General features: G+C 50.6%; 1 protein-coding gene across 1 annotated transcript; it reads right to left on the reverse strand.

The window, feature by feature from the left end:
* Positions 1-706: 706 nt before the first annotated feature.
* LOC122369860 (syntenin-1-like) lies at positions 707-25,059 on the reverse strand. The gene is made up of 9 exons (XM_043344950.1): positions 24,748-25,059; positions 24,533-24,594; positions 20,634-20,831; positions 20,130-20,240; positions 16,175-16,283; positions 15,684-15,793; positions 4,323-4,452; positions 2,581-2,731; positions 707-1,835 (listed from the first exon to the last, which is right to left on the reverse strand). The coding sequence occupies exons 2-9, from the start codon at positions 24,584-24,586 to the stop codon at positions 1,781-1,783; spliced, it is 918 nt and encodes a 305-aa protein (XP_043200885.1). The 5' UTR covers positions 24,587-24,594; positions 24,748-25,059; the 3' UTR covers positions 707-1,780.
* Between the last annotated feature and the right edge of the window lie 321 nt (positions 25,060-25,380).

Raw genomic sequence — 25,380 nt, forward strand, 5'->3', positions numbered from 1 at the left:
TCCAACTGACTTGTGCACGACACCCTACTAACCGGTCTCTAGCGCTGTGCCAAATTTGAGCACAATCGGCCCAGCCGTTCTCGAGATCTGGAAGCGGCGCCCTGCACGTGCGCACGTGCAAAATGGGTCCCAACTGACTTGTGCACGGCATCCTACTAAATGCTCCGTAACTGTGTACCAAATTTGAGCGCAATCGGTCCAGCCGTTCTCGAGATCTGGAAACGACCCCTGCACGTGCGCACGTGCAGCAGCACCCCAACTCTGGCACATGGATATGCAGTGCCTAGTGGGTGCCTACCTACATGCCAACTTTCAGCGCAATCGGCCAAGTAGTTACCGAGATATTGCAACAATTACAAAACGGACACCTCTTCGTTTTGCACGTGGCACGTGCATAAGGGGTCACCCACATGCATCAGGAATAGTCCAATACTTGGTAGAAGGAATGAAGCTACCCTACAAAAATTATCGCGTGTAAATCGGTCAAGTGGTTGCTGAGATATAAGTCTCGCAAAAGCGTGACCACGGCCGGCCGGCCGGCCGGCCGGCCGCTCATACTCAGAAATTTCCGTTAATCTAAGGAAAGACTACGCTCGCTTCGCTCGCTCCGTAATCAAACACTTCGAAAAAAAGCTTTAACTAAAATACTAGAGGAATGCATACTGTCAAAATAATTCAGCATAACCGAACAATAGAAACGCCACCGTAAAATAAAACCATATATTCTGATCGGACCAGACGACATAAACATAGATTGAAGCCGACTTCAAAATAGACTACGGGACGGCGTTGTTCCGATCTCGACTAATCTGGAATCAGAAGCTCCCCAGAATATAGGTGGCCACAGCACTGTAATATATCTAAGAAAGTATATCTAGACCATCAAAAGCGTGCCTTTTTGCCAAGTTAGCGCACATTCGTACCTTCTTAATAACCAGGGCGGTTGGTGCATCATACTGCGTAATGATGCAGGAGATATGCGGAAAATCTAAGCGAGCCAGCTAGTTTAGTGCGATAAGCTAAATTTGTGGGACAAAAAAAGAACTTTTGGGGTGTGAATACGCTATGCCGTACATTAAAAAAAAATCTACAACAAAACAGCACGTCGATGTTGCACAAACGGCAAGACGGCCGCAGCATTCGGCTGAGACTGACGAACAGCATATACTAGAACACATATACTAGAAGACTACCAACCGCACGCGAGGCATCTACCTTCAGACGCACCGTATGGCAACCACGCAGCACCTCATGAGGCGGTATCCTAGTCGAGATATAGCGCTCTCACTTCTCACAGCTTACAACACTGCCTAACTATTGTAAGGACACTTAACCGTGCCTTGGCGGCTGACCTGAAACGTCTGTTCGTTCAGCCCTCGTGTTGCCTTACAAACTCCTCGAAGTAACTTTAGATCACAATCCACCGCTGTCACCGGCTTAATATATAGTTAGCAATCACACAGATGAATCATACTCATCAGCAAGCTGAGACGCGGGTTAGTATAACATGACGTGGCGTGGCGGTCATGGCCCCATTAAGAGTAAATCGGATCCCGTGAGATTAATTTCTGCGCTTATAGATCGAGCAGAGATTTCCTCTTTCTTCACCTGATCAGCCATCCACCTCGCCCTCCGGTTCGCCCGTTACGAATATTCCTTTTACACTGACCGACCCCTCTGCCAGGGTGGCCGTCACTGTCATGCCCGATAGCACCGGCGGCCCAGCCCAGCAGGTAGGGGGCATCCTCATTCCTCACCCCTCCGTGGTGGACCGCGCCGTTTAGAAGTCTGGGATCGAGTGGTCCATCAGCTTCTGAATCACGCTGGAATGCACACTGTGGGAGACGAACAGAAGGCGTTACAGGGAAGCTAAGTATTTCGTAATTTCCAGTAAACATGAAAAAAAAACACGGCAGAAGTATTTTGAAACTGATGCAATGCATTAGGGACCCAAATTCAATGCATCCTGTTAGCAACCTTTTATTTAACCACCGCGTACAGCGGAGTAACTTCTGACGGCAAGCAAGCAATAACAAAAACTACTACAGTTTAGTGACATATAAAAGCATGTATGGCCTAAACTTTTGAATTCGTTTTAAAAGGGATAAAAGCGCAAGCAATTACCCAACGTTTCGCATTTATTGCTTGCAATAAATGCGAAACGTTGGGTAATTGCTTGCGTTTTTAGCCTTTTTAAAATAAATTCGAAGGTTTAGGCCATACATGCACTTATATGTCACATCTGTCATTTGATAATCCTCTACTACAGTTTAGGTTCAGTGGCGTTTGTTCGTTCGTTCGTTCATTGGGGTTTACGGGCGCGTCGACTGCGGTGGTCATTTTGCGCCCATAACGCTGTACTGGTAAAGCGGATATGTCAACAGAGAACTGACGAACTGAAGAAGACTAGGACTACCTGAGATACGTTATCTATCGAAACACAACTCAATAATCTGGGCAAGAAACCCGTCAAACCTAGAGTATCACAATAACAAAACGTACCCCCACATCCCAATAATCGGTATCTCTCTGCGGCCATCTAGCGCCCCACTTGGCCTTTCTCCCGGCTTTCTCACTGACCGTTTCATCATGTGCTCGAAGATGAAGGAGGGCATGATGGTGATGGTCAGCACGTCCCCGCACTCGTCGATGATGGCCTTGGTCTCCTTGTCCTTCAGCCCGACCACGTTCTGGCCGTTGATCTCCAGGAGGTGGTGCTCAGTTAGAAGGCCTGGCATGGCAGGGTAGGGTAGAGTTAAAAGAGGGGTGGAGAGAGACCCTGGGAGAGAGCGAGCGAGCGCGCGAGAATCGTTTAGTAAACAATTGAGGCATTGAACGAGTGACATAACTAGGAAAAAATAGAATCGAGCGATGAATGCCGAAACTGAGAGGGAGTTTTTGAGGCTGAAGGTGGCAGTTCAGAACAAAATAGCTGTGATGCGCTGTTGTTCTACACACGACATAATCTTAACATTGTTCGCCAGACATTCTTCCTCGGAGATGAGTAACGACCAAATATTTAGCCCTTGACTCTTAAATAACAATGGTCATTTTCATCCTCTGTAACGCCAGAAACTGTATGTCATGACATCACCAACACTGCACGGATGACAAAAAAAAAAAAAACTCCGGCGTGAACTCGCGATCATGATCAGAGGATTTCACCCTATTCCGGGCCGGGCTCGTTTTCAAACCGGAAATGTCGGGACACCGACCTTCCGCAGAAGAAGGTATACGGTCACAACATCGGCACCACACATTTCGGTGGATTTAACTCGAAACAAGAATGGAATAAAGTCCCAGCCTTCCGCTAACTTGTTTCAGAAAAGCTAGTAAATGCGTGGCTTGACATGAGCACGTCAGTCAAAACAACAAGATACACGGGCGTGTCACTCCAAACAGACTTCATGTTGTATGACCCGCGTCTCCAAACACGACACAACTAGGGAACATTGAGCAACTCCCTGACAAAAAGACGTCCAAAAAAGATCGCGCCATCCGGCGTTCGGATTCGGCGGACGGCGGTCGCCGCATAGCTCACGGTTTTTTCACCGAGTGCCGGGGGAACAATGCGCCATTTGCTGCGGCCCGTACCGGGAAAATGCGCCATGACGGGAGCTGCGGCGGTGCCGGGCAGGGTTTACGGCCGGGTAGGGCCGTTTCTGTCAGTCACACCGGCTTCTGAACGGCGCAGGCGCCGCGTTAGCTGTAGCGCGCGGCGGGGATCCGCACAAGTGTGAGTGTCGCGCGCACGATATCACGCATACTTGGGTTTAACATGAGTAACAACCTAGCTAGATGGATATCTAGATACCAGTGAACCGATGTTGTACAACGATTTAAGGAAACGATACATGTCAGCGGGCTTTCCTTCATTCATCAGAAATGACCACCAATGGAATTTTATGGATGTCACCGTCGCAAGCTTCAGAACTGGCAGTCAAGGAATTACCTATCTTCGAGGCACGTGTTCTAGCGTCCGCTCTATGACAGTACTCGGAAAGCATCGCCGCGATTCGGAACGAGCTCATGTTCAAATGTCCAAACGACAAGCGCGGTATGCTAAGATGTTGAAGTTACTAGAAACTTGCTCGCGGTATTTACCAGAAGCATATTCGTAACGTTACAAGCCTTAAATTCGTCCCGGTTTGCGTTTATCTATAAAAAAAGATTCATGATAAGACCCCATTCCCCATGTTCACTCACGTTCCCATAAACCCTCACGCTCAAGGAGCATTGACACCGCCTTGGTGGCAGAGTCCTACCCTCGAACCCTTGAGACATCAGACCCCTCTCAAGACACTCCCCGTCCCACTGCGTACCGTTTCTGGCAGCCGACGAGTCCTTGACGAGTGCCATGATCTTTCCCTCGCGGTACTGGAAGCCCACGGTGCCCATCGAGTCCTTGTGCATGGTGACGGTCCGCTCAAACGGCCGGTCACGCACTGCCACCTGTCGGCCAGAAAAGGAAACACACACGTTAGATATCTGATGTAAATACGACGCCAAGTGAAGGAGACACAAAGGTCTGCGCATTTGATAATATTTAGAGATGATGTGGAAAAACAGGGGAATTAGACACCGAAAAACACAACTTTTATTAGGGCAAGTACCATTATCACCAAATACACAACACTCATACCACTGTGACGTCATTTTCCAACCGCTCTTTGCGCCGCAGACCTCCAAATAGACAACAATCCCGTCAAATGAACTACCATCAGTCACCACCGCGAGGCATTCACAAAGCACTGGACCGAGCTGATCCCCTCGCAGCGGCAGCCCCGTTAAACCGCGCACGGAATGTCTGCGGTGTCTGACAGAGTTCTCTGGACGCAACATGCCACATGGTAAAGCTATACAGGGAATGCCAGGACCAAACAAACAATACCTCGCTTTTAGCTATGTCGTATGTCGTATGTCGTATCGCTTCAATCCGGTGGATTGAAGAGAGGCGAAAAATTAGACAACTTTCCGTACGAAGGTTAGATACAAGTGGCGCTCCGTTTGGAAATTTCGAGAGAAAATAAGACATAATGCAACTGAATGTTCCGAAAGTGCTCGGCATGTTTTTTTTTGTCTGATCATTGTTTTGAAAAAAAATCACAACATTTTTAAAGATATTGGGCCAGAAACTCTGGCGTGTGTTATGCCGACTCGCACTTTTTCCGGTGATCTCGTCCATTATGAAAAACGGGAGTAGCGCCTCCCAGCATTTTCATACCCTACGCCTATCCTCTAATCTGTCGCAGTGTCGCATCCAAACAAGGCATACGTGCTTGAAAGTTGAATCCCAATACATTTCTACTGCATTCATCCACATCCTACCAGCTCAAGCCGACGCTGTTTGGGATATTGCAGCTATGTTAACTCTGACAGATTTCTCGGTGCTCTGAGGAGTGCCGTTCACATCCGAGTCGCGGTCCGTTGGTGCCATGCCGACTGACTATCGCCCGGTGCAACGCTCCCGGATTCAGCCCAGCGGCTGAATGACGCACTTGTCATAGTGAACTCTCAGGCCGGGTTTTTGAAGCATGCAACCGGTATCGATAATTAAAGACCGGAATGCCCATAGTAGAATCCAATGAAGACTTGTCCCCGGATTTCACCCGCCTTGCGAGTATAAATCTTTGGCGGCTTGAAATGCCACCTGTGCATTTCCAACTTCGTCACCATATATAACCTACGGCCCGGAAACAGTTTGAAAAAAGAAAATACATAAATTAAAATAAAGCACCGCCATCTATTTCCAGGGCTAGTCTGTGACACCTAAAACGATATCTGAGATCACCAATACCAGGTCTGGTGGATTAGCGGGCGCGAAAACGGCCAGCCGCTCCGCCAGACTAAAAACTCACGTCTAACTTATTATAATCGGATGTGGAATTTAGTGATTTCATCGGAGCGGTATATAAAGACAAATGTTCCGCCGCGGCTAATCCCAGATAGACCACGTGCCTCTATGTAGCCGCTGTTTTGTCCACATTTTGTAGTTTTTCTCTGAAGATGGCCTTGGAGATGAGAAACACGAAATATGTCTATGTCTTTGGGATCATTTAGTTACTGGTGTTACCTGTAAGCTGGAGTTTAGGGATTGATGGTGCTCTGCCACGACAAAAAACTGTCCGCACCGTGCGCAGTTACCACAAAGTCTCGTCAAAACGAAGGATTCCACAGCCCCCTAAAACCATCTCGGAGGTCCCCAAAACCATGCTCCTCGAGCTGATAAATTTTAGTAGGTACTCAATACCCCGAGAGTTCATAGGCAGATCCAGGGTGGCAGATCTTGGGCAGAGCTGGGCAGAGCCAACGAATTTTACCATCTGCCAGACCCAGTTAAAACGCGGCGGTACCTATGGATCTTGTTCACGTACTAAATAGCTTATCACTGGACCGATCATTTCCAGGACATTAAACTGCACACGTACCTAGTGTACACAACGGAGCCGTACCAGCACGCGTATTTACAAATTGCAACCGAGCTCCGCCGTAGGGTATTTTATTTCCGCCGTAGTTTATTTCACTTGGGGGATTTTCTACCATACATCTGCCTGAGCTTAGGGTAATTACAATTTGTCGGCGACGTTAAAAAATGATGCACCTTTTTTCGCAGTATAGGATATCGCATGTGCATATTTCTGCCTTTTTGGGTGCGCTTTATCGGTTTTTCGTGAGTAACTCGCGTAAAAACCGTCCGATCGCGACGAAACTTTCAATGCCCCCGATTTTATCAATTTTACACCTACCCTGAAAATTTCATGACCCTGACCCAAATGACCTTTGACCTGTGACCTATTTCTCGAGACCATGTTTGACCCGAATCGCGATTCGGCGTATGTCGGCTCGCATTAGCCGCGCGGTTGCAGTTTTCACGTGGTTTCAAGCGTTGAAACATGTGATATGATGCTGGTCCCATGCACTAGGGTGGATGTCGAGGTCACCTGAAGGTCAGGTCAGCTCAATGACCTTTGATGACCTCGGTTCCTTTTTCGAGTTTTACATGTTTCTAGGCTAGTTTTTTTAGCTGATTTCGAATTTAGCAACCATTTGAACATTACAGGGGGTGTAACGAAATTATCCGGACACCTTTCTTCCCGCTGTAATTAAAAAGCAAAACAATCTGGTACTTTTTCTTTTAACTGAGCTTGTAGGCTGTAGCCACCTTTCATAAAAACAGTGATGAATGTTCTGGAGCATTTCAGCCTATGGATTCTCCAGCACACTGGCTGTGATGCGGACCACCGCCGTCTAAACCTGTGCCTGCGGTTGAGCAGTGCTTATGGCGGGTGGCTCTTCATACACCTCCTGCTGAACAAGAGCCCACAGGTTTTCGATTGAATTGGGATCGCGACTTTTTCCAAGTCATAAGCGTTAGCCCAGAATGATTGAAGGTTCCATCGGCATCACTTCCCGTTCTTTTAGGGACTTAGCGCGCCGCCCCGCATGAAGACAGCGTGGCTTGAATCAGGCATCAGTGCGCGTTCAGAAACCGTGCCCTCCTATGCCGTCTGGTTGAGCGCCTCCAATCATGCTCCACCACCTTCCCTGGAAAAGCTCCACCCTTGCCTATTGGGCAAATTGCAAAATATAAGGGACAAAAACACAAAACAAGACAGATAAAAACAAAGCAAAATTAACTCATTACCTAATGAAATTCATGCTTGAGCAAAAACATAGGTAATAGGCCTATCTATGTCAAAATAGAGTGAAAGATTAAAATCAACCTGACCAGGCCTTACGGTCTGACCTGGTCCTAACCAAGGTCCTAACCACCTTACTTCGCCTAACTTAACCCAATTCAACCTGCCTACCACAACACCTGCAGAGGTACCTTCCTGGAAAAATGACGCCCAGGGAGGTGACTGTCCAACTTATTGGAATACTACCATGATTGCTTGTCAAAATGTGTGTCATCATGCTCTTGTTTGACAAGTGATGTATAATAAATGTGATATTCAATAATTATCTCCTGACTGCTGACTGTTAAGTGATAAAAATATTCAAATAATCAGGGTACAATGCTGTGCATAGTGCACACTAATCATGTTGTTTTTGTGTAGGCCCTCTGCACATTGTTGTGTGCACTGCTATGTGCACCTTAAGTAAGAAAGTGACTGGTGGTACATGACAAAAGGTTGTGCAACTGTGAAGTTCATGCCCTTGGTCAAGGTGGTGCCAAATGCCTATAGCTATAGTATAGCAGGATCACTGATCAGTGAGGGTTGTAGACATGCTAGCTACATACATTGTGCATTGAAGATATTGGCACAAAGTTCATCCGTAATTACTATGCTTAACACCTAATGTAAGAAGCGACATAAATGCCCAGATGATAAAACTCTCTGGTCAACATCACACAAATTTATTGACAAACTTTGCAGGTACATATTTACATTCATGGCAAAATATACTTTCCATTTGATTCAGAAACTAGTTGCTAGTAAGCTTGCATTTTTGTAGGTACAACAACGACCATATATTGAATAATAAAAAACCTCATGGCATTCATCACATACCTTTTTACCGAACAAGTACCTAGCTACCATGCAATGATTCTAAAAATTTCCGCAATCCATCTATATCTCAACTGACACAATGAATTTGAAACACCCTAACAAAACCTATAACTGTACATAAAAAGAATGCAATACTACAAGAACTATGAATTTCTGAAGTTATTCTCACATGCTGGAATGTTGAAACTCTACTTTTGTCGTCCATTTCCACGGTTGATTGAGCCATCATATCGAACTGTTTTCGTTCTTCAGTCACAAGCATTCGCACAAATCTTGAATTTTTACACATCATCTTGAACCATGCTCCAGTCTTTCCAACAAGGTACTATGTAACATCAAAGCAATTTTGATTTGTTACAACAGCTTCAGATCATGATAGGCTTGAGGTTTGTTACACCATTTGCCAGACAAATCTCTACAAAATGTGTATCAATTCCCAAACTAAGTAATTGATCATATCAGTATTTGCAGTTTCCACACAATGTTTCATAATACTATTCTATGTTTATATAAAGAAACTCAAATAATCCACAAATTGTTATTGAAACACTCCCACACTTCAAGAACTCACAGCAATAACAGTACATACAAGTTCAGAAGCAAACAAACATTGCGCCAGATTTCGTATGAAACGCGCCATCGTCCTGAAGTTTCTACCACAGACGGTAGTTCAACCGCAGCCGTAGTGCGAAAACCCCTGCCCACCCCTGCCCACCTTACCCCACGGCGGAGCTCGGTTGCAATTTGTAAATACGCTACCAGCACCCCATGAAATCAAGAGTGAGTTTGAGGCTCTAAAGGATACCAGACTTCAATTCTAATTCAAAGATACTAATAAACCCATACTGCTTTAATTGATTTCTAGCTTTCCAGACAGTCAAGCTGCTACTGCCCCACAAACTAACTAGGTACCCACAAATTCGTAAGTTGAACGCATGACTTAGTCTCATTGTGTTCTGATACACTACAGATATACACAATTCTAGCGCATAATGCAAACCACATGGAAGAAGCAGAGCTGCATGCCAGTGGCCATAAAACAATCCGGGGGTAGCCCAAGTAGCCCAAAACGGCCGGTAGTGGCGGATTGGAGGGTTTAAACCGGCCATCTTCGCTTATCTCATCCGACATTAGCAGTCAGACGGCTACTTATTTAGCGAAATGCGCGACATTACCATATTTACTTAGGCACATCAGAGAGCATTGTTAACCAGAAGACGCGCGCGAAATTTCGCTATTAATGCTTCAGCGCCGCATTTCTTCAGGATTTACATGAGCAATGTGGAGGCGGCCGGAAGTGCGCCATCCTACATCATATCAATCATCCCAGCGGTTACGCCTAATTAGAAACCAACTCACGTACGCAGTTTCTGCAGTATGAGATACAGACACACCCTAGCACAGCCATAAGACATAACACCACCAATAACTACCAGCCAGTCGCTAATCCCTCATCATCAAGAATCATTTCCGTTCCGCAGATCAACACCCGTCCACATGTTGCGATGCTGGAATATCGTGAGCGGGCCGGTCGTGCGGGGCCGAGGCGCGGGCCGGGCCGGCGGCCTGGCCGCCGCGCGGTCACCGCGCATGCGCTCTGTGCCGATATAAGCGCGTGACCGCGACCGGGCGTGGTGGTCACACCGTTCCGTGCTTCTATCCTCAGGATACTGAAATCCTTCTCCTCCACGCCGCAACCCCCCTCCGGGCTGGACAGGCAACTTTATCTCATGCGGGCTGCTCCCCTGGAGCGGCACCGCTGCTCCTGAGGGAGCGCACCCCGTAGCCGGGTGCAGTGAGTGCCTTGGGGCTGGGTGGCCTGTCCTCTGGACGGGCTCAGCCCCGGCGACTCACTAGGGTGCCTGCCCAGACCAATGTCTCCCCCTAATTCCTATCATCCTTCCGGCTCTGCAATGGTCTTGTCAGACCGAAAGGGCATAGCCCAACAAAACAAACAAACAAACCGGGCGTGGTCAATCGGCGGGTCGCCGGGAACTGAGCACGGTCTCTGGCTGTTGGCAGAGAATACACAGTATCCGAGTATATGCAGCTTTTACCTGGCTCTAACATATTTTGGTTTCGATCGGCGGGAAGCCGAAGCTGGGACTGTACTACAAAGGCCCGGGCACCATCATCGGCCGCCTCGGAGGAGAGAGAGAGAGGAGTAACGTACCTCGTCCGTGACGACAAGGGCAAGGAACAGGCTCTGCACTTCAACCAGCTAAAGCCAGCTGTGGAACGGGAGTCCCACAAAAAAAAGAAACGTCTGGAAGTAACCGGAGGGATGACGCATCGGACACAGCCACAGAACCGCGTCCCAGGAAGCAGACGGGGTCCGAGGAGGCTGGACCAGATCCCCTTACACTGTATTACCTTTGCCGGCAGAACCGAAATCAGACGGTAGGGGATGGGGGTCCAGCGGGGCGGGGCGCCTATGTGACCAGGTCTGGCAGAGTGTCTCTCCCGCCAGATCGCTTTTAACCATAAAATTGACTTCTAGGGTGTGTGCACTGACTGATATTTGTTTCAGGAATGGAGGAGGAGCTGAAGCGACTGAGGACATGCCTGGCGGTGGAGCAGGAGGAAAGGAAGAAGGAGGTGGCCGCACTGTGGCGCGCCATGAAAAGGCTGGCGATGGGCCACACAGTCGCCTTCCCACCCACCGTCGAGACGGCTGGATCCGAGCCCGAGTCGGATCTGTTCCCGGGTGCCCAGTCCGGGGAGGACTCGCCCACAGGCGATATCATACGGCAGATCCTGGCGGGGGATATCGACCCGCCCGACGTGGGCTACGTCGCCATGGAGACGGGTGCGAGCGAGGGAGTGCTCCAGCCCGACAGGAGAGGCGGTGGCTTGGGCGGTGTGTCTCGGACTTCCCCGCCGGGTACCCCCGAGGCTCCAGTCGGCACGGGCGACGAGAGTCCCGGGGTGGCCGGCGTTGCGGAGGTCAAGGGCGGGACGCCCCAAGCCTCTGCGGCGTTGGTCCCTGGTGGTGGGCCCGGGGCGGCCGGCCTCGTGGAGCCCATGGGCGGGATGCCCCAGGTGGCTGCGGCGGCGGTCCGTTTTGGGCCGCTGGGCGGTGTGCCCCCTGATAGGGTATTAGTAAGGAGTGCTCTTATCATCGGGGACTCGTTGGTACACCACGCCCAGTTCCACACCCGGGACTCGGCGTGGGCTATCGATGTGTGGGCTAAACGCCCAATCTCACCAAGTGCGGTAAACTCAATTTGGGGTAAAATACCAAACTACCCCACTCCGTAACTACAAAAATACTGTCCCAAAATTAAGTTTACATCACTTGGTGAGATTGGGCCAAGTGCCCAACCTCACCAAGCTAGTTTAACTAATTTCGGGGTAGTATTTTTGTAGTTATGAAGTGGGGTAGTTTGGTATTTTACCCCAAATTCAGTTTACCGCACTTGGTGAGATTGGGCCCGCTACGTGGGCCGAACTGGGGAGTGCCGTACCGGGAAGAGTGCGGGAGTGAGCCCGGGAAGCCATCAGGGACGGCAAGCTTCCCTCGGCTATTGTGATCTGGTTGGGTGGAAACGACAGCTACCCCCGGCGACCGCCGGTACGGCAGCACCTGCCGGACCAGTTCACAGAACGGATGGGGGCCGCCATCGCAGACCTCCGAGTCCATTACGACGTCTTCGTGATGGGCCCGACGCCGCGGCCGCGGATCGACGGATCAGCCGTGTGGGAGACAACGCCGGCCTTCCGTCTGGAGCGGCGCCTAGCCGACATTCTGCGCGGCGATGAACGGGAGGTGAACGGCGGGCACCTCATCGCCGTGGGGCGCCGGCTGTGCTCGCGTACGAGAGGGGAGGCGGGGCGGAACGGGCGCCAGCAGGACGTGTACCGTATGGAACCCAGGTGGTTCCGTGAAGACGGCGTCCACCTGACGGCCGCAGCGTACCGCCGGATATCCGATAAGCTGCCGTGGTGGCTACGCTGTGCCTAGATGTCGGAAGCTGTCGCGACCGTGTGAAGTGTGACTCGCATACTGGAGTGTTTTCTTTGTTATACGACCAAGTGGGCACGTTTAGTTTTGTGGGGGGAGGAGTGTTGCGATGCTGGAATATCGTGAGCGGGCCGGTCGTGCGGGGCCGAGGCGCGGGCCGGGCCGGCGGCCTGGCCGCCGCGCGGTCACCGCGCATGCGCTCTGTGCCGATATAAGCGCGTGACCGCGACCGGGCGTGGTCAATCGGCGGGTCGCCGGGAACTAAGCACGGTCTCTGGCGGTTGGCAGAGAAAACAGAGTATCCGAGTATATGCAGCTTTTACCTGGCTCTAACGCAAGTTTACTCCCAAGGGTTACGGCGGTGTGGCGGTGCTGAGCCGAGCCGGTATGGAGACCAAGAAGATTGACGTTCCAGCCCCGCGCAGTGACGACTCTAAGCTTGAGTCACTGTGGCAGCTGCACCGGTGGGGCCGTCAAGAGGTCGTGGTTGGCGCCGTGTACCGAGCACCGCGACGTACCGCGGCCGCGCTTGACGCCGACTTCTCCGAACTGGACGCACAGTACCAGCACGTCACGCTCCGTTACCCCGGCCGGCCAGTCATCATTGGCGGTGATCTAAACTGTTGTATGCTAGCTGATCCCAGTTCACATGCTGGCTGCGAGAGGTTAACCGCCTTTCTGAACAGATACTCGCTCACGCAGACCATCTCGACTCCCACTTACTCCACCGGCTCCCTTCTGGATGTTTTTATTGTCAACCGTAGTTTCGTTCTTAAATCAGGCACTAGGTTTTGTCATTTTAGTCCTCATCGTTTCATTCGCATGATCTGTGACATCCCACGATTTAGACGTAAGCCTACTGTCACCAAGGCTCGTATGTTCCGTAACATTGACATCGCTGATTATCACCTTGACCTGTCGTGTTGTGACTGGAGCCAGGTCTACTTATCAGACACCGTATCCGACAAGTGGGATTATCTTGTTGACGCCGTGCGCGGTGTGCTCGACCGTCATGCCCCCGTTCGCTCGGTTAAAATCCGCAACCCCTCTGCCCCTCCCCTGTCTGCCGCCACGCGCGACCTGATGGCTCGCAGAGCCGCCGCGCTCTCTAGCCGCGGGCACGGCTCTGACGAGTACCGGGCCGCTAACCGAGCGGTGCGTGCAGCTGTGCGGGCGGACAGTCGGAGCGATATTGAGGGGCGAATCGCAGCGGACGGTCCGGCTTCGGTGTGGCGTAACTTGCGGCGTGTCGTGAGTGGCAAGCGAGATTCGCATGTCACTTTTCCCCGCGTCAATGGTGACACACTGAATCAGTTTTTTGTCGATGTAGGCGCAAACATTGTTTCCGATTTGAACTCCGGTGTGCACGAATCGTCTCGGCAAGTGCCTGTGCGGCTACAGCGAGTCGGTTCGTGCGGTTTTACCGTGCAACCCGTCAGTCTCGAATTTTTAAAGAACGTTGTTTTTAGCATGCGAAACTCATCTGCTCGTGGCTCTGACGGGCTTTGCATTCGCGTTTTTAAGATGTCTTTTAGTGTGATCGGACCTGTTCTCTTGCATGTTGTGAACTCCTGCCTATCCATGAATGACATCCCCGCATCCTGGAAACATGCCCAAATCCACCCCATCCTGAAGTCCGGTGATCCCAACAATCCTGCAAACTACCGTCCTATTTCCATCCTCCCTGTCATCTCGAAGGTAGTGGAGAAGGTCGTACAGCGACAGCTTCAACACTACCTATCCTCCAACTCTCTCCTCTCCCCTACCCAACACGGCTTCCGTCCACATCACTGTACCGAATCAGCCCTTCTCCAAATCTCTGACCGAGCACTTGCTGGCATGGATCAAGGCCACATCTCTCTGCTCTGTTTACTTGATCTGTCTAAAGCTTTTGACGTGATTTCCCATTCTAAATTGCTTGACAAGCTCGAGCTGCACGGCATTGACACTGCCTGGTTTCGAAATTATCTTGACGGTCACACGCAAAGCGTAGCCATCTCTGCCTCACAGAGCTCCCCTCCGCTCAACATTAGCCAGGGCGTCTTCCAGGGGTCATCGTTGGGTCCTCTCTTGTTCAGCATAGTCGTTAACGATCTTAGCTTGTACGCTGGCGACTCTTTTATCATTCAGTACGCCGATGACACCCAGGTTTTAGTCTCTGGACACAAGTCCGAGCTACCTGACCTTATCTTAAAACTCGAGGCATCTCTCCAGTCGCTTGGTGATTACTTTCATTCGAACGGTTTAAAACTTAACGAGTCAAAATTCGAGCTACTTCCCATCGGCTCACGTCAAAATCTGCGAGACCTCCCACCGTTCACGGTCAAATTTCGGCAAGCCGTGCTATCACCTTGCACTGAAGCAAAAAATCTCGGTGTCACTTTTGATCGCCATCTCACTTGGGACTCGCACGTATCGCAACTATCACAGAAGTGCTTCGGCATCCTTATCGGTCTCTCCCACATCCGCCACTACCTACCATCCGGTACTCTCCCAATCCTTGTGTCTGCCCTCGTCCTTTCCCACGTCCGCTACTGCCTCTCCGTCTATGGCAACGGGTCTGCCAAGAACCTCGCCACCATCAACAAAATTCTAAATTTTGCGGCCCGCATCATCTCCGGCAAAAAGAAATTCGACCACATCTCCTCTGTCCGTGCCTCCCTCGGGTGGCCGGACCCCTCCACTATGGTTCAAGCCCAAACCCTAAACATCCTGCACAAAGCTAGACGAACAGGTCAGCCCGAGTCACTAGCTGCACTATTTGCCACTAATGCCGAGCGTCCAGACCGTAGTCGCAGCACCAGGCAGGACCACCTGCTTAGTCTTCCCCGCATACACGGCTCGGCTGCGGGGAAGCGGCAATTCGTGTACCGCGCTGCCGCAGGCTATAACGCCCTACCACGCGAGTTCTGGGACATGTCCACCTCGATGTTTACCAGCAAGGTCTTAGAACTCTTATCTTCGGTGACATGAGCTGACACGTCGCTGTAACCGCTTTTAGCTTATGCATCGTGAGTGTAGTGTGGTTTATGTGTGTTCACTTTTTATCCTCATCATTGCATTTCTTAGCGTGTGTTGACTCTGACTCGAGAATAGCCCTGTGATTCCGATCTCATGAAGGGATGAGTCTATGACGTAAATACAATACAATACAATACAATAACACACAATCCCTTCAGCAGGCCCTTCAGCAAGTTTCTCACCTTAATTGCATCAGAGCGCGCCTTCCGGAAGATGCTGTGCACCTTGTCCATGTCATATCCAGCCACGGATTCGTCGTTGATCTGCAGAATCTGATCTCCGAAGCGCAGGCCTGAGGAACGCAGACCAACAAAACGCGTAAGAACGGGGAACACCAAGCGCCGCACGGCACGAGACATCGGGCTGTTCAGACTGCGGAGTTATGAAGAACAGCGCAAGAATGTCCCGCAGAATGTATCATGACATCAATTGATGAATTAACAAGTCAACTATTTGACCAGAATCGGCAACAGGTTCGTACTGAGAACCCTGATTGATGACCTATTGTTCAGTAATTCTGCGTGCCCTTTGATCCATTGTTGGTGAATAAATCATCTTAATCATGTACAACATAACGACCATCTTTCTGAAAACACCACCATGAGAAATCAATAATCAGGTTTCAATATGCATAATCATACGGCGGGCTCTGTCTCAGCTGTGTGGGCCTTACCGGCCATGGCTGCCGGCGAGTTCTTCTGCACCAGCACCACGAAGACGCCCTTGTTGATCTCCTGGCAGCGCAGGCCCACCTTGCCGTCCCGGTCCTTACACAGGGTCACCTGACGAGGGGAGAGCGAGAACAGGTCAGTGTCCAGTCATAAGGAGTAGCAGACAGTCGTATGTGTTACAGAGATCATCTGGGGTTAGTGATGTGGGTGGAGTAAGGTATATGGGAGGCTCAAGTGAATCATTACTGGTCGAAAGGAAGTCATTAGTGAGAGCCATTAGGGGTCAATACGTCAGGAGGGTCAACAAGGGTACTTTGGTGTCACCAGTCACCAGGGGACCTGTAAGGGCACTAGGAACCCTCAGCGTCTCATAGGGTTCGCAGAGCACGGGAACTTTCGACAAACATGACGGAGTTTGCACAGCTTAGATGAGATAATTTCTTGCCATTTAGTTACCGGCCTCCGGGAACCATTGATGTTCCAAGAACGTTATACAAATGTATCCTGCGGCATCTAACAAAAGATGTCAGCTAAACAACAGAGCAAAACAAAACAACCGAAAAACCAACAACCTCAACGGAAACGCCATCTTCTATGCACATCTAGCGGACCTCAGACTAATCCAACATCAAAGAGAGTCTAAAATCCTAATCCGGCTAAACGGATGGAGATGCGACGGTGAACATCGTCTCAGCACAAAGCTACCGGCACCACCCTAAAGCTTCAGCGAAGGTCACCAAACACCGCCGTCAGGGGTCATCAACCAGCACACCCAGTGCGCACCAACTTTGACTACATGACCTTCCGTGACCCCATGGTGACCTTTCGCTGACCTCCGGCTGACCCAGGTTGACCTCAGATTGACCCGCTGACCTGTGAGGTATCCAGCTGGCGGTACCTGCTGGGCGGCGGCGGCGCCTGTTTCAACTCCCGGGCGGGGGCGGGCGGGTGGCCGGGCGCCATCGACAGCAGGGCGGCCGCCGCCGCCGCCCCCGCCCACCACGCCGAATCGTACCACGTTTTGCGGGGCGGAACTCCGTACTTGAGCCGTGCCGCTGCCTCCCGCTCCGCCCAGCCGGGGTGGCGGCGGGTCAGACGACGGAGTTCCCTCACTGTGTACTCCATGGATCGACACCGAACGAACTGATGCCCGAAAAAGCGAGACACGACACTGCTCGGCGCGGCAGAACGCCCCAAGGCGCGACACGGCACGCCCGAAGGCGGCGCAGCGCGTTTGGCGGCCGCGGGTGGCGAGAAGGCATACACAGCCGTCGACAGGGAGCCGGTTCTCTCCGGACCGTCGCAGACAGGTGCGGGGCCAGCTGTGCCCGGCCCTCGCCGCGGCGACACAAGGTCAATTGTGCCACACGGCAGCAAGTGCGGACGTCTTCATGGCGATTGATGCCGGCTTTTGAGGTAGCCGACAGTCTGAAAGCTTGTTTTCCGGTATCGCTGACTGCTGCGCAAACTGGATTTTCAGAGGTGTAGTAGCCGCTGAGCAAACAAACCCTGTGTTTGTTGCTGAATCAAAGTATTTGCCATAAAACTATACATCAAAAAGTAGCGTAAGCGAAAGTGGGGAAAAGGGTTGTGAATCTGGCTACACAACTCATGCAGGCTCTTGCCTTGTTACAGCAAGGAGCCCAATAATAAGAATAACAACCGTCTGCCTGTGTAAAAATACTACTCGGAAAACAATTGCAGTCTCTATTAACCTCACGTAGTGAATCAGACCCACTCATGTTCACCCCGTCTCACCAGTGATTGAAGCGCCCCTCTCGAGTTGCTGCGGCCTCCAACTAAGTCCCCTCTCACCAGTCGCTGCGGGGCTCCCTTTCACCAGTCACTGCTGCACCTCTCACCAGTCGCTGCATCCACGGCTGCGGCATGGCGGCGGCCGCCATCTGGCGCCGCTGTACGGCCAGCTCCTCCACCGACTTCCCGTACGTCACGCTCTTCCGCAGCGGCATGGCGCGGCCGCCGCGCCGGAACCACGGCCTTCCCGAGCCCATCTGTGCGTCAGCAACAGACTGGGACCTCTGCGGCGGAGATTTCTGTGTCGGCGTCACGACAGCCTCGGGTCGCGGGTGGGGTCGCGCCTGTTCTGGCTGCCTCCTGGGGAATGTAGCAGCCCGCACCTCCTGCGGCGCCGGCCGGGGGACCACAGACGCCGAGCGGTGGCCGCCACGGGATCGTTCGCGCGCCGCCCTAGCCTCGGCCGCAGCCGCTGCCGCCGTGGAAGCCGAAGACGCCCGGTGGCTGGTGGTGCTGTTGGCAGCTGATGAGCCACGCAGAGACTGAAACTGCTGAGACTGGCGGCGGAGCGACTCCAGCTGTTGGGCGGTCAGCGAGGCAGGCCGAGACTGGCCGGTGTGGCTGGCTGATGGGTCTGCCGCTGGCTGAGGAGGGGGCTGGGAGCGAGGTCTCTCTGATGGTCGAACAGCTGCTGTCTGAGGTGCCGACTGGCTCGGCTGAGCTGTGATCTTCTGTGCTGGAGTCGGTGGGGTGTTCTCCGCTAGGGGCGGCGGGGGCTTCTCTACTGTAGGTGGTGGGGTCGTCTCTGTTGAGGCCGGTCGAGCTGCAAGTTCTTCCTTTGTATGATGTTGGGCCCTTGGCTGACTCCCAGATGCCTCCTTCTCCACCGACTGCCGGCTCGTACTCGGCCTCGTTTGATAACCGTCGGGTTCTTCTCGAGTCTCCACCGTAGTAACACCCGATATGTGGCCGTTCGTCTGCTCGTCATGCACTTCAACCACCGTCTTCTTCACCTCTCCCTGCTCCACCGCCGTCTCCGCTGTCACGTGACCGTTGACCTCGGCAGTCTCCGCCGCCGGCGCCGGACCGGGGGCAGGCTCGGCCTCAGTGGTCATCTTGTACACATTCGGCGGGTCCGGGCCGCACTGAGCCTGCCGTGGACGGCGCTGTCGCCGCGTCCCGGAGCTCACAGCTGTGGCACCGCCGGTCACACAGATGTGGTGCTGAGTCGGACACGTCACCAGGTCGCACCTGCGGGCTGTCGGCACAGCAGACCTCGCGTGGGACGAACGGTGAAGGTCGCGGCGGTGTCATCGGTAGAGCAATGGAAAGGGTTGGGGCGACCTGATTACGCTCTGCACGGTGCGTGCGAAGTTTCCTTGATGTGATGAAATGGCGAATGTAGAACATTTGGAGCATTTAGCTAAGATGATCAGATGCCATCACAACAGGAGCTTTTACCCCATCATGGATCTGAATATGTTGCGGATGCAAAGCTGAGCCTTAACAATTGAACCGGGAGACCCGTGCGCTTCCAGAACCATAAAATAACCTTATCCTGCAACAAGTCATTACTCATATCACTGCAGTGTCACTGTGAACGGAAAATCCTCCGGCGAGAACGTCTGCACTCTACCGTATGCTAGCAAAACTAACGACTTGAGACAACCGACGAAAGAGGGCAGCACAAACAACGCTATCAAACTGCGAACAATCCGTGTCAAGTCCAGAAAAAAGTGAGCGATAAAACTGCACACTGAGCACGTGAGCCAAACAGCCGGTCTGCCAGCTCACGCCAAATTCAGCTCCAAGGACAGCACTAATTACTTGTCAAACATGTGCGGCGGCCAGAAAAATCCAGTGTCGGATAATGGATGAACGGTAGGCGGATCCGATCTGGTCACCTGCCGCGCCGCCACATTTGTGACATGAGTTACAACGGCGATAATCTCTGCAGGACGGGGGCCATCCGCCGTCATAAAATACCACGACACCCAACAGTTTTATTTCTGGAATCAGGGGACTATCGCATGCTATTACACAGGTCATCCGTATTAAAATTCCAGAGACAAGATAAGAAACCTGTCAGCCCACGGTGCTAATCGTTTGACATTGAGTAGACGCATTGAGGAATGTTAGCTATATTTATACAATAGTTCCGTGTCGGGATTCGAGCCCGTGCCGTGCGCAGTGATGACTCACCTCCCGGATGGCGTGGCTGACGGCGGCCTTCTGCAGGGTTCCGCTCTGTCCGGAGATAGGGGCCACCAGCTGGTACCCGCCCGAGGACGAGGCCGACGGCACCACACTCGACTGTACACAGAACGGAACAGAAAAGGTCAATTCAGATAACCCGCAGTGATTCATATAGCATCTTTCAATAATAGTGAACAATCGACATAGCTCTCCCCGTCATTGCTGTCCAATCAGAGCCAGACACGCATCATACTAGATACACGGCCACGGGTAATAAAACACGCATTATAAACGGAATTCGCATTGGGCATTAGTCTAAACTTTGCTATTAACAAGTACTTCTTCTGCTCATGGATTTCAAGTAAGTAATTGATATTCCTGTAAAGCACACTCATCGACTCACCCACCAACGTTTGTCACGCATGAGCGAAAGATTAGTGGCTAAGAAACCTTGCGGTAGGTGATGAGAATCATGCAATAAAATGCCAATAACGACTCTCCATTGCTGACCTGCTGCTGGACGAGCTGTTTCTCCTGTTCCTCCAGCTGCGCCACCAGCTCGGGCGTCAGCTCGAGGCCCATGTAGTCGGTCAGCGACGGGTACAGGTGGGCAAACTGCTCCTGGCCGGGCGCCACCGGCATCAGAGGCCTCACCGGGTACGGCAGGCCCTCCGGGGCGGGCGGTGCGCCGGCCGCCGCCTGCTCTGCCTGTGAGAGGGCGGTGTGGCGTCAGCGGAGAGGGAGGACAGTGGGGATTAACGACAGTCGACAGGCTGCGAGAATGAAGGCCGTCGGCAGCCAGCGATAACAGCAACAGTACATGGTCATCTGTCAGTAAAAACGGCGGGAATGAGCGGCTGTCGACGGACAGTGTTAACCCTCGCCCTGGCAGGGGGGGGGTCGATGCGACCCCCCCCTAAGGTTTTTCGAAGATAGCGTAAAAACGGCGGCGCGCAGCGCCGCCAAATTTGGCACAGCCTATGGGGCAACCTTTTTACATATGACCTGAAAATTTCAGGTCCGAGTGACCTAGGGTCAGGTCACCAGGTCAGAAAAACCGGTACAAGGTCATGGTCAAATTTCAATTTTCTTTTTGCACCTGTCCAACTCACAGTTTTTGACTGATTTCCTTTAAACTTTCAGGATGTGCTAAGTTCACCGAGTTGTATAACATATAGTTCGGGTTTTTTTGAGGTCACTGACCTGAGGTCAGTTAGAGGTCATTACGTCGTAATGTTAAGCCTATGGGAAAATACTAAATTAGGAAAATACTGGAGATATCCGCTTCGTTCCATCACTTTTGCGCTTTGAAACCACAGTACTTAACAGCAGGTCACTTGGTGCTTCTTTGTTTGGTGTACTTATCCATGGGTCAGGTCAAATGAGGTCAACTGAGGTCAAATGACGTTTTTGCCAATAACTTGGCACATAATGACGCTAGAGCTTAAAAAATGGTATCATTGTGTTCCTGGTGATCAGCCGAATCGAATGATATGCAATATGATGCAATTTGGTTAACTTGAACTTAATTTATAAATTTAAGTTTACTTAAAATTTAAGAAAAACTTTAAGTACACTTAAGCAAGCTAAAAAGTATATCATTCGACGCGCCTTGACGTGCTGAGTTCACTGGTACTTTTCTTTTTGCTCTATCTTAATTAGGTCAAAAGTTATAAGCGAAAAACTTTTGACCTGTTTTTAGCGAAATATTTACATTTATACCCCCCAAAACCCCCCTAAATATTGACCTAGAGCAACCAAATTTGCACAGGGGCGAGAACTCCAGGGGGCCCACCTACCTATCAAATTTGGTGTTTCTAGGTGCCATAGGAGCCAATCGCGAGGGGGGGGGGGGTCGCATCGAGCCTTGGACTGCCGAGTGACGTCACTACTGTTCAATATGCCGACGATACGCAGCTATTAGTATCCGGCAGCAAGCGTGACATCCAGAGAATCATCAGCAGCATGGAACACGCACTCAGCTATGTGTACAACTGGTTCTGTCACAACGGGATGAAGTTGAACACCAAGAAGACACAGATGGTTGTGCTGGGAACACCCGCGATGCTCCGTACGCTGCCGCCTGTTGTTGTCCGCTTCTGTGGCAATGTTATAGCCGACTCGAGAGAGGTTAAAAACCTCGGTGTGTTCATTGATCGCCACCTCAGCTTTGAGACACATGTGACATACATCACAAGGAAGTGTACAGGCATATTGATAGGGTAATCTCATGCGCGCCATGTCATGCCAAAACAGACGCTGAAGGTGCTTGTTGAGGCACTCGTCCTGTCCGTGGTTCGATACTGCCTATCCGTCTACGGCTCATGCGGAGTCACCCAGCGCGACCGTGTACAGAAGATTGTCAACTTCTGTGCCCGTGTAGTGACAGGGAAGCGCCGTTTCGACCATATTAGCGGTGAGATACAGCGGCTCCGTTGGCTCAAGGTAGAGCAGCTGATCGACTACCACACCGTGTGTGCGCTGGCGAGTGTTATCGTGACCCAGCAGCCTGAGTACCTATGTGGAACTATTGGACCGAGATCGAGCCAAAGGCACACCTACAGAACGAGACAAGCCGATCTATTCAGCCGCCCCAACATACGCACTGAATCCGGTAGGCGGAGAATGTGTTACCGTGGCGTGACACTGCTCAACGGTATAGGGGCAGATCCCTGTGAGCCCGGGTTCCGTAGTGCTGTCAGAGCGGTCGTCGGATCTGTCGATCCTCAGTGATGATCGGAGTGAATTGATGTATGAGTGGTATGCGTGTGGAACGTGAATGTGGCCTAAATTCGTCCTTTTTGTACTTGTAACTGACGTGAAAGAGTGAAAGCCATGGTGAGTGGACTTCTTTTGAATAAATCTGAATTCTGAATTCTGAATTCTGAATTCGACCCCCCCCCCCCCCTGCCAGGCCGTGTTATGAAAAATGCCCTGCCAGGGCGAGGGTTAAGAGAGAGGAAGGAGAATGAATGGTCATAGACAGCCAGCAACAGCGGCGAGGATAAACATTAAACCCCGGCCCTAACCGTCAACAGAGCAGCGAGAATGACTGGCCGATCGTCCATAACGTAACTCGAAACTCTGTCCTGCATCTCAGCTGGTAAAGCGCTGGACTCCCGATTGTGCGGAAAACGGCGCTTGAGGTAATTTCCCCATCATATGCTGATAAGAGCCTGCTCGCCAAGCACTGCTTAGGTAGAGATTTAGCTTCATTGATCCATCCATTCAAAACATTGGAATTGAATTGCTAAGAAACTAGGGTAACCACTGAGTACAATTGACCAAGAACCTGTGGTCTTCAAATGGTTGATTTATTGGGTCCAGCTGTATCACCCCTGCTAGGGAAATGTTTCACATTCACATAAGATGTAAATTCAGATTTCAGAGTGCTAAAAGAATGAAAAATCACAAGAAATTTTCATACAGCTTACACATTTCCCTGCCCCTTTGTTGCATTTATAGCCTGTAAATAGCATTCAAAAGCATATATGCTCCCAATGCATGCACTATGCAGACCAGCCTCAGACCAACCTCAGTTGAAAATATAGTGTAAAAGGAATAAATGTCTACAAACTTTTATTTCTTGCTCTCTGAAAGTGATATGAATGAAGAAACAGGAGAGAGAAACTAGAAGAGGGAAAGCATACCTAATGAGCATTGTGCATATTGTACCACAAAACAAGAATACTAATTCTGAAAATGTAGACTCAATCTGAATCACTTTTTATAAAATGGGTAGCAAAAATGGGCAAAGTCCCCAGGGGTCAAGAGAACTGCAAATTAATGGTCTAGAGATTGGAGAATAGTCCATTCCTTATCTAATATGCATCTCCTATAAATATAATGCATCAGCTTGCCTTGCCTCACTTAGCTGTCAATGTCATGCATGGAGCTGTCCAGCAACACAGTCCAAATGAAGCATCCTGCCTGCGCTCGGAAGCATGCATTTACAATAAAGGTTGATAAAATGACTAACCCTGCACATCTTTATGAATAATCAAGGAAAAATGTCATGTCTCACAGTGTTGCAGCCCCTGCAGCATAAAAACCAGGAGTAATGAAAGAAGCATACATCCCAGAGATCATTCATTTTTCCTTGTGAGAGAATCTCCTATGCTCTTTATGAGCATTACCCCTTCCATTTGTCAGTGGCATATCATAACAAACCATGTGGAATATTAACCCAATTTCTAGCACCAGACCAGCAGGCACCAGTGTTTCCGCACCACATTCTGATTCCTGCCTTGGAAAGGATATACCTACTGTGGTGTTCAGCTCTGTGGGCTGGCTGGGATTGGGTGGCTGTGTTCCTACCTAGGGTTAAGTCCATGCAGCACAGATTGTTGCTGCATTGGCATGGACCTGAAAAATCAGGATGCCGTCACAAATAAACATTTAATACTTACCCGAACCATCTGGTCCACCTTCATGTCCTCCAGAGATGGATACAACTGAGACATCTTGGCACCTGAAACAAATATTTAACATCAGTTTAACAAAATTAATAGGCCTAAAGTACAAGCTCGAGACAGGAAATCTGAATCAATTCAAGAGTGAAGTCATGCATTTCAATTTACAAGCAAATTCTGGTCAAATATGCCACAAAAAGATAACTACTCACCCAAGAAGTGTTACTGATTTGAGTAAAAAGTATTCTTCAACCAACAACTCCTTCGACTTGTCAGCACCAGGCACAAAAATAACTGCGCACAGTCACCTATCCTTGCACAACACAAAGGACTTCACTCGCTCACACATTCTAAACACACAAATACCCAGGTGCTAAAGTGTATTAGATTCGATGACGTAGGCGTAATATTGGCGAATGAAAGGTGAGGAAAATTATTGTCAGGTCTTCATTTGTAAATAATCCTGTCAAAATATGAACAAATAGCCATCTGGAAAATTATCTTAGATCGCTTCATTTGTAATTTATCTAATAAATGCACTTTATTTTGGTAACTACGTTGATAAAGGCGTGTTTTGTATGCAGCGATTTTGGACTTATGACGTCATTGTTAAATCTTTTCAAACAAATAGACAAGAGAAGAAGTCAATCTTGATGCTCGTGAATCATTTGACGTCACGACCTGAGCTACGTCATCAACTACGTCATGAAGTACGTCACGATTGGATTTCCCTTTCGTGATTCAGGATATTTGATCACGTCAAGGCCGACGATGTCTTCCCGTATCCTGCTAGTCCAAGGCCAGGCTTGTCCGTCCTCGCCCGCCATTACGTGTGGCTCACGCTT

This window comes from Amphibalanus amphitrite, unplaced genomic scaffold, assembly GCF_019059575.1.
Source record: "Amphibalanus amphitrite isolate SeventyFive unplaced genomic scaffold, NRLGWU_Aamphi_draft 000034F_arrow, whole genome shotgun sequence".
Taxonomy (NCBI): Eukaryota; Metazoa; Arthropoda; class Thecostraca; order Balanomorpha; family Balanidae; genus Amphibalanus; species Amphibalanus amphitrite.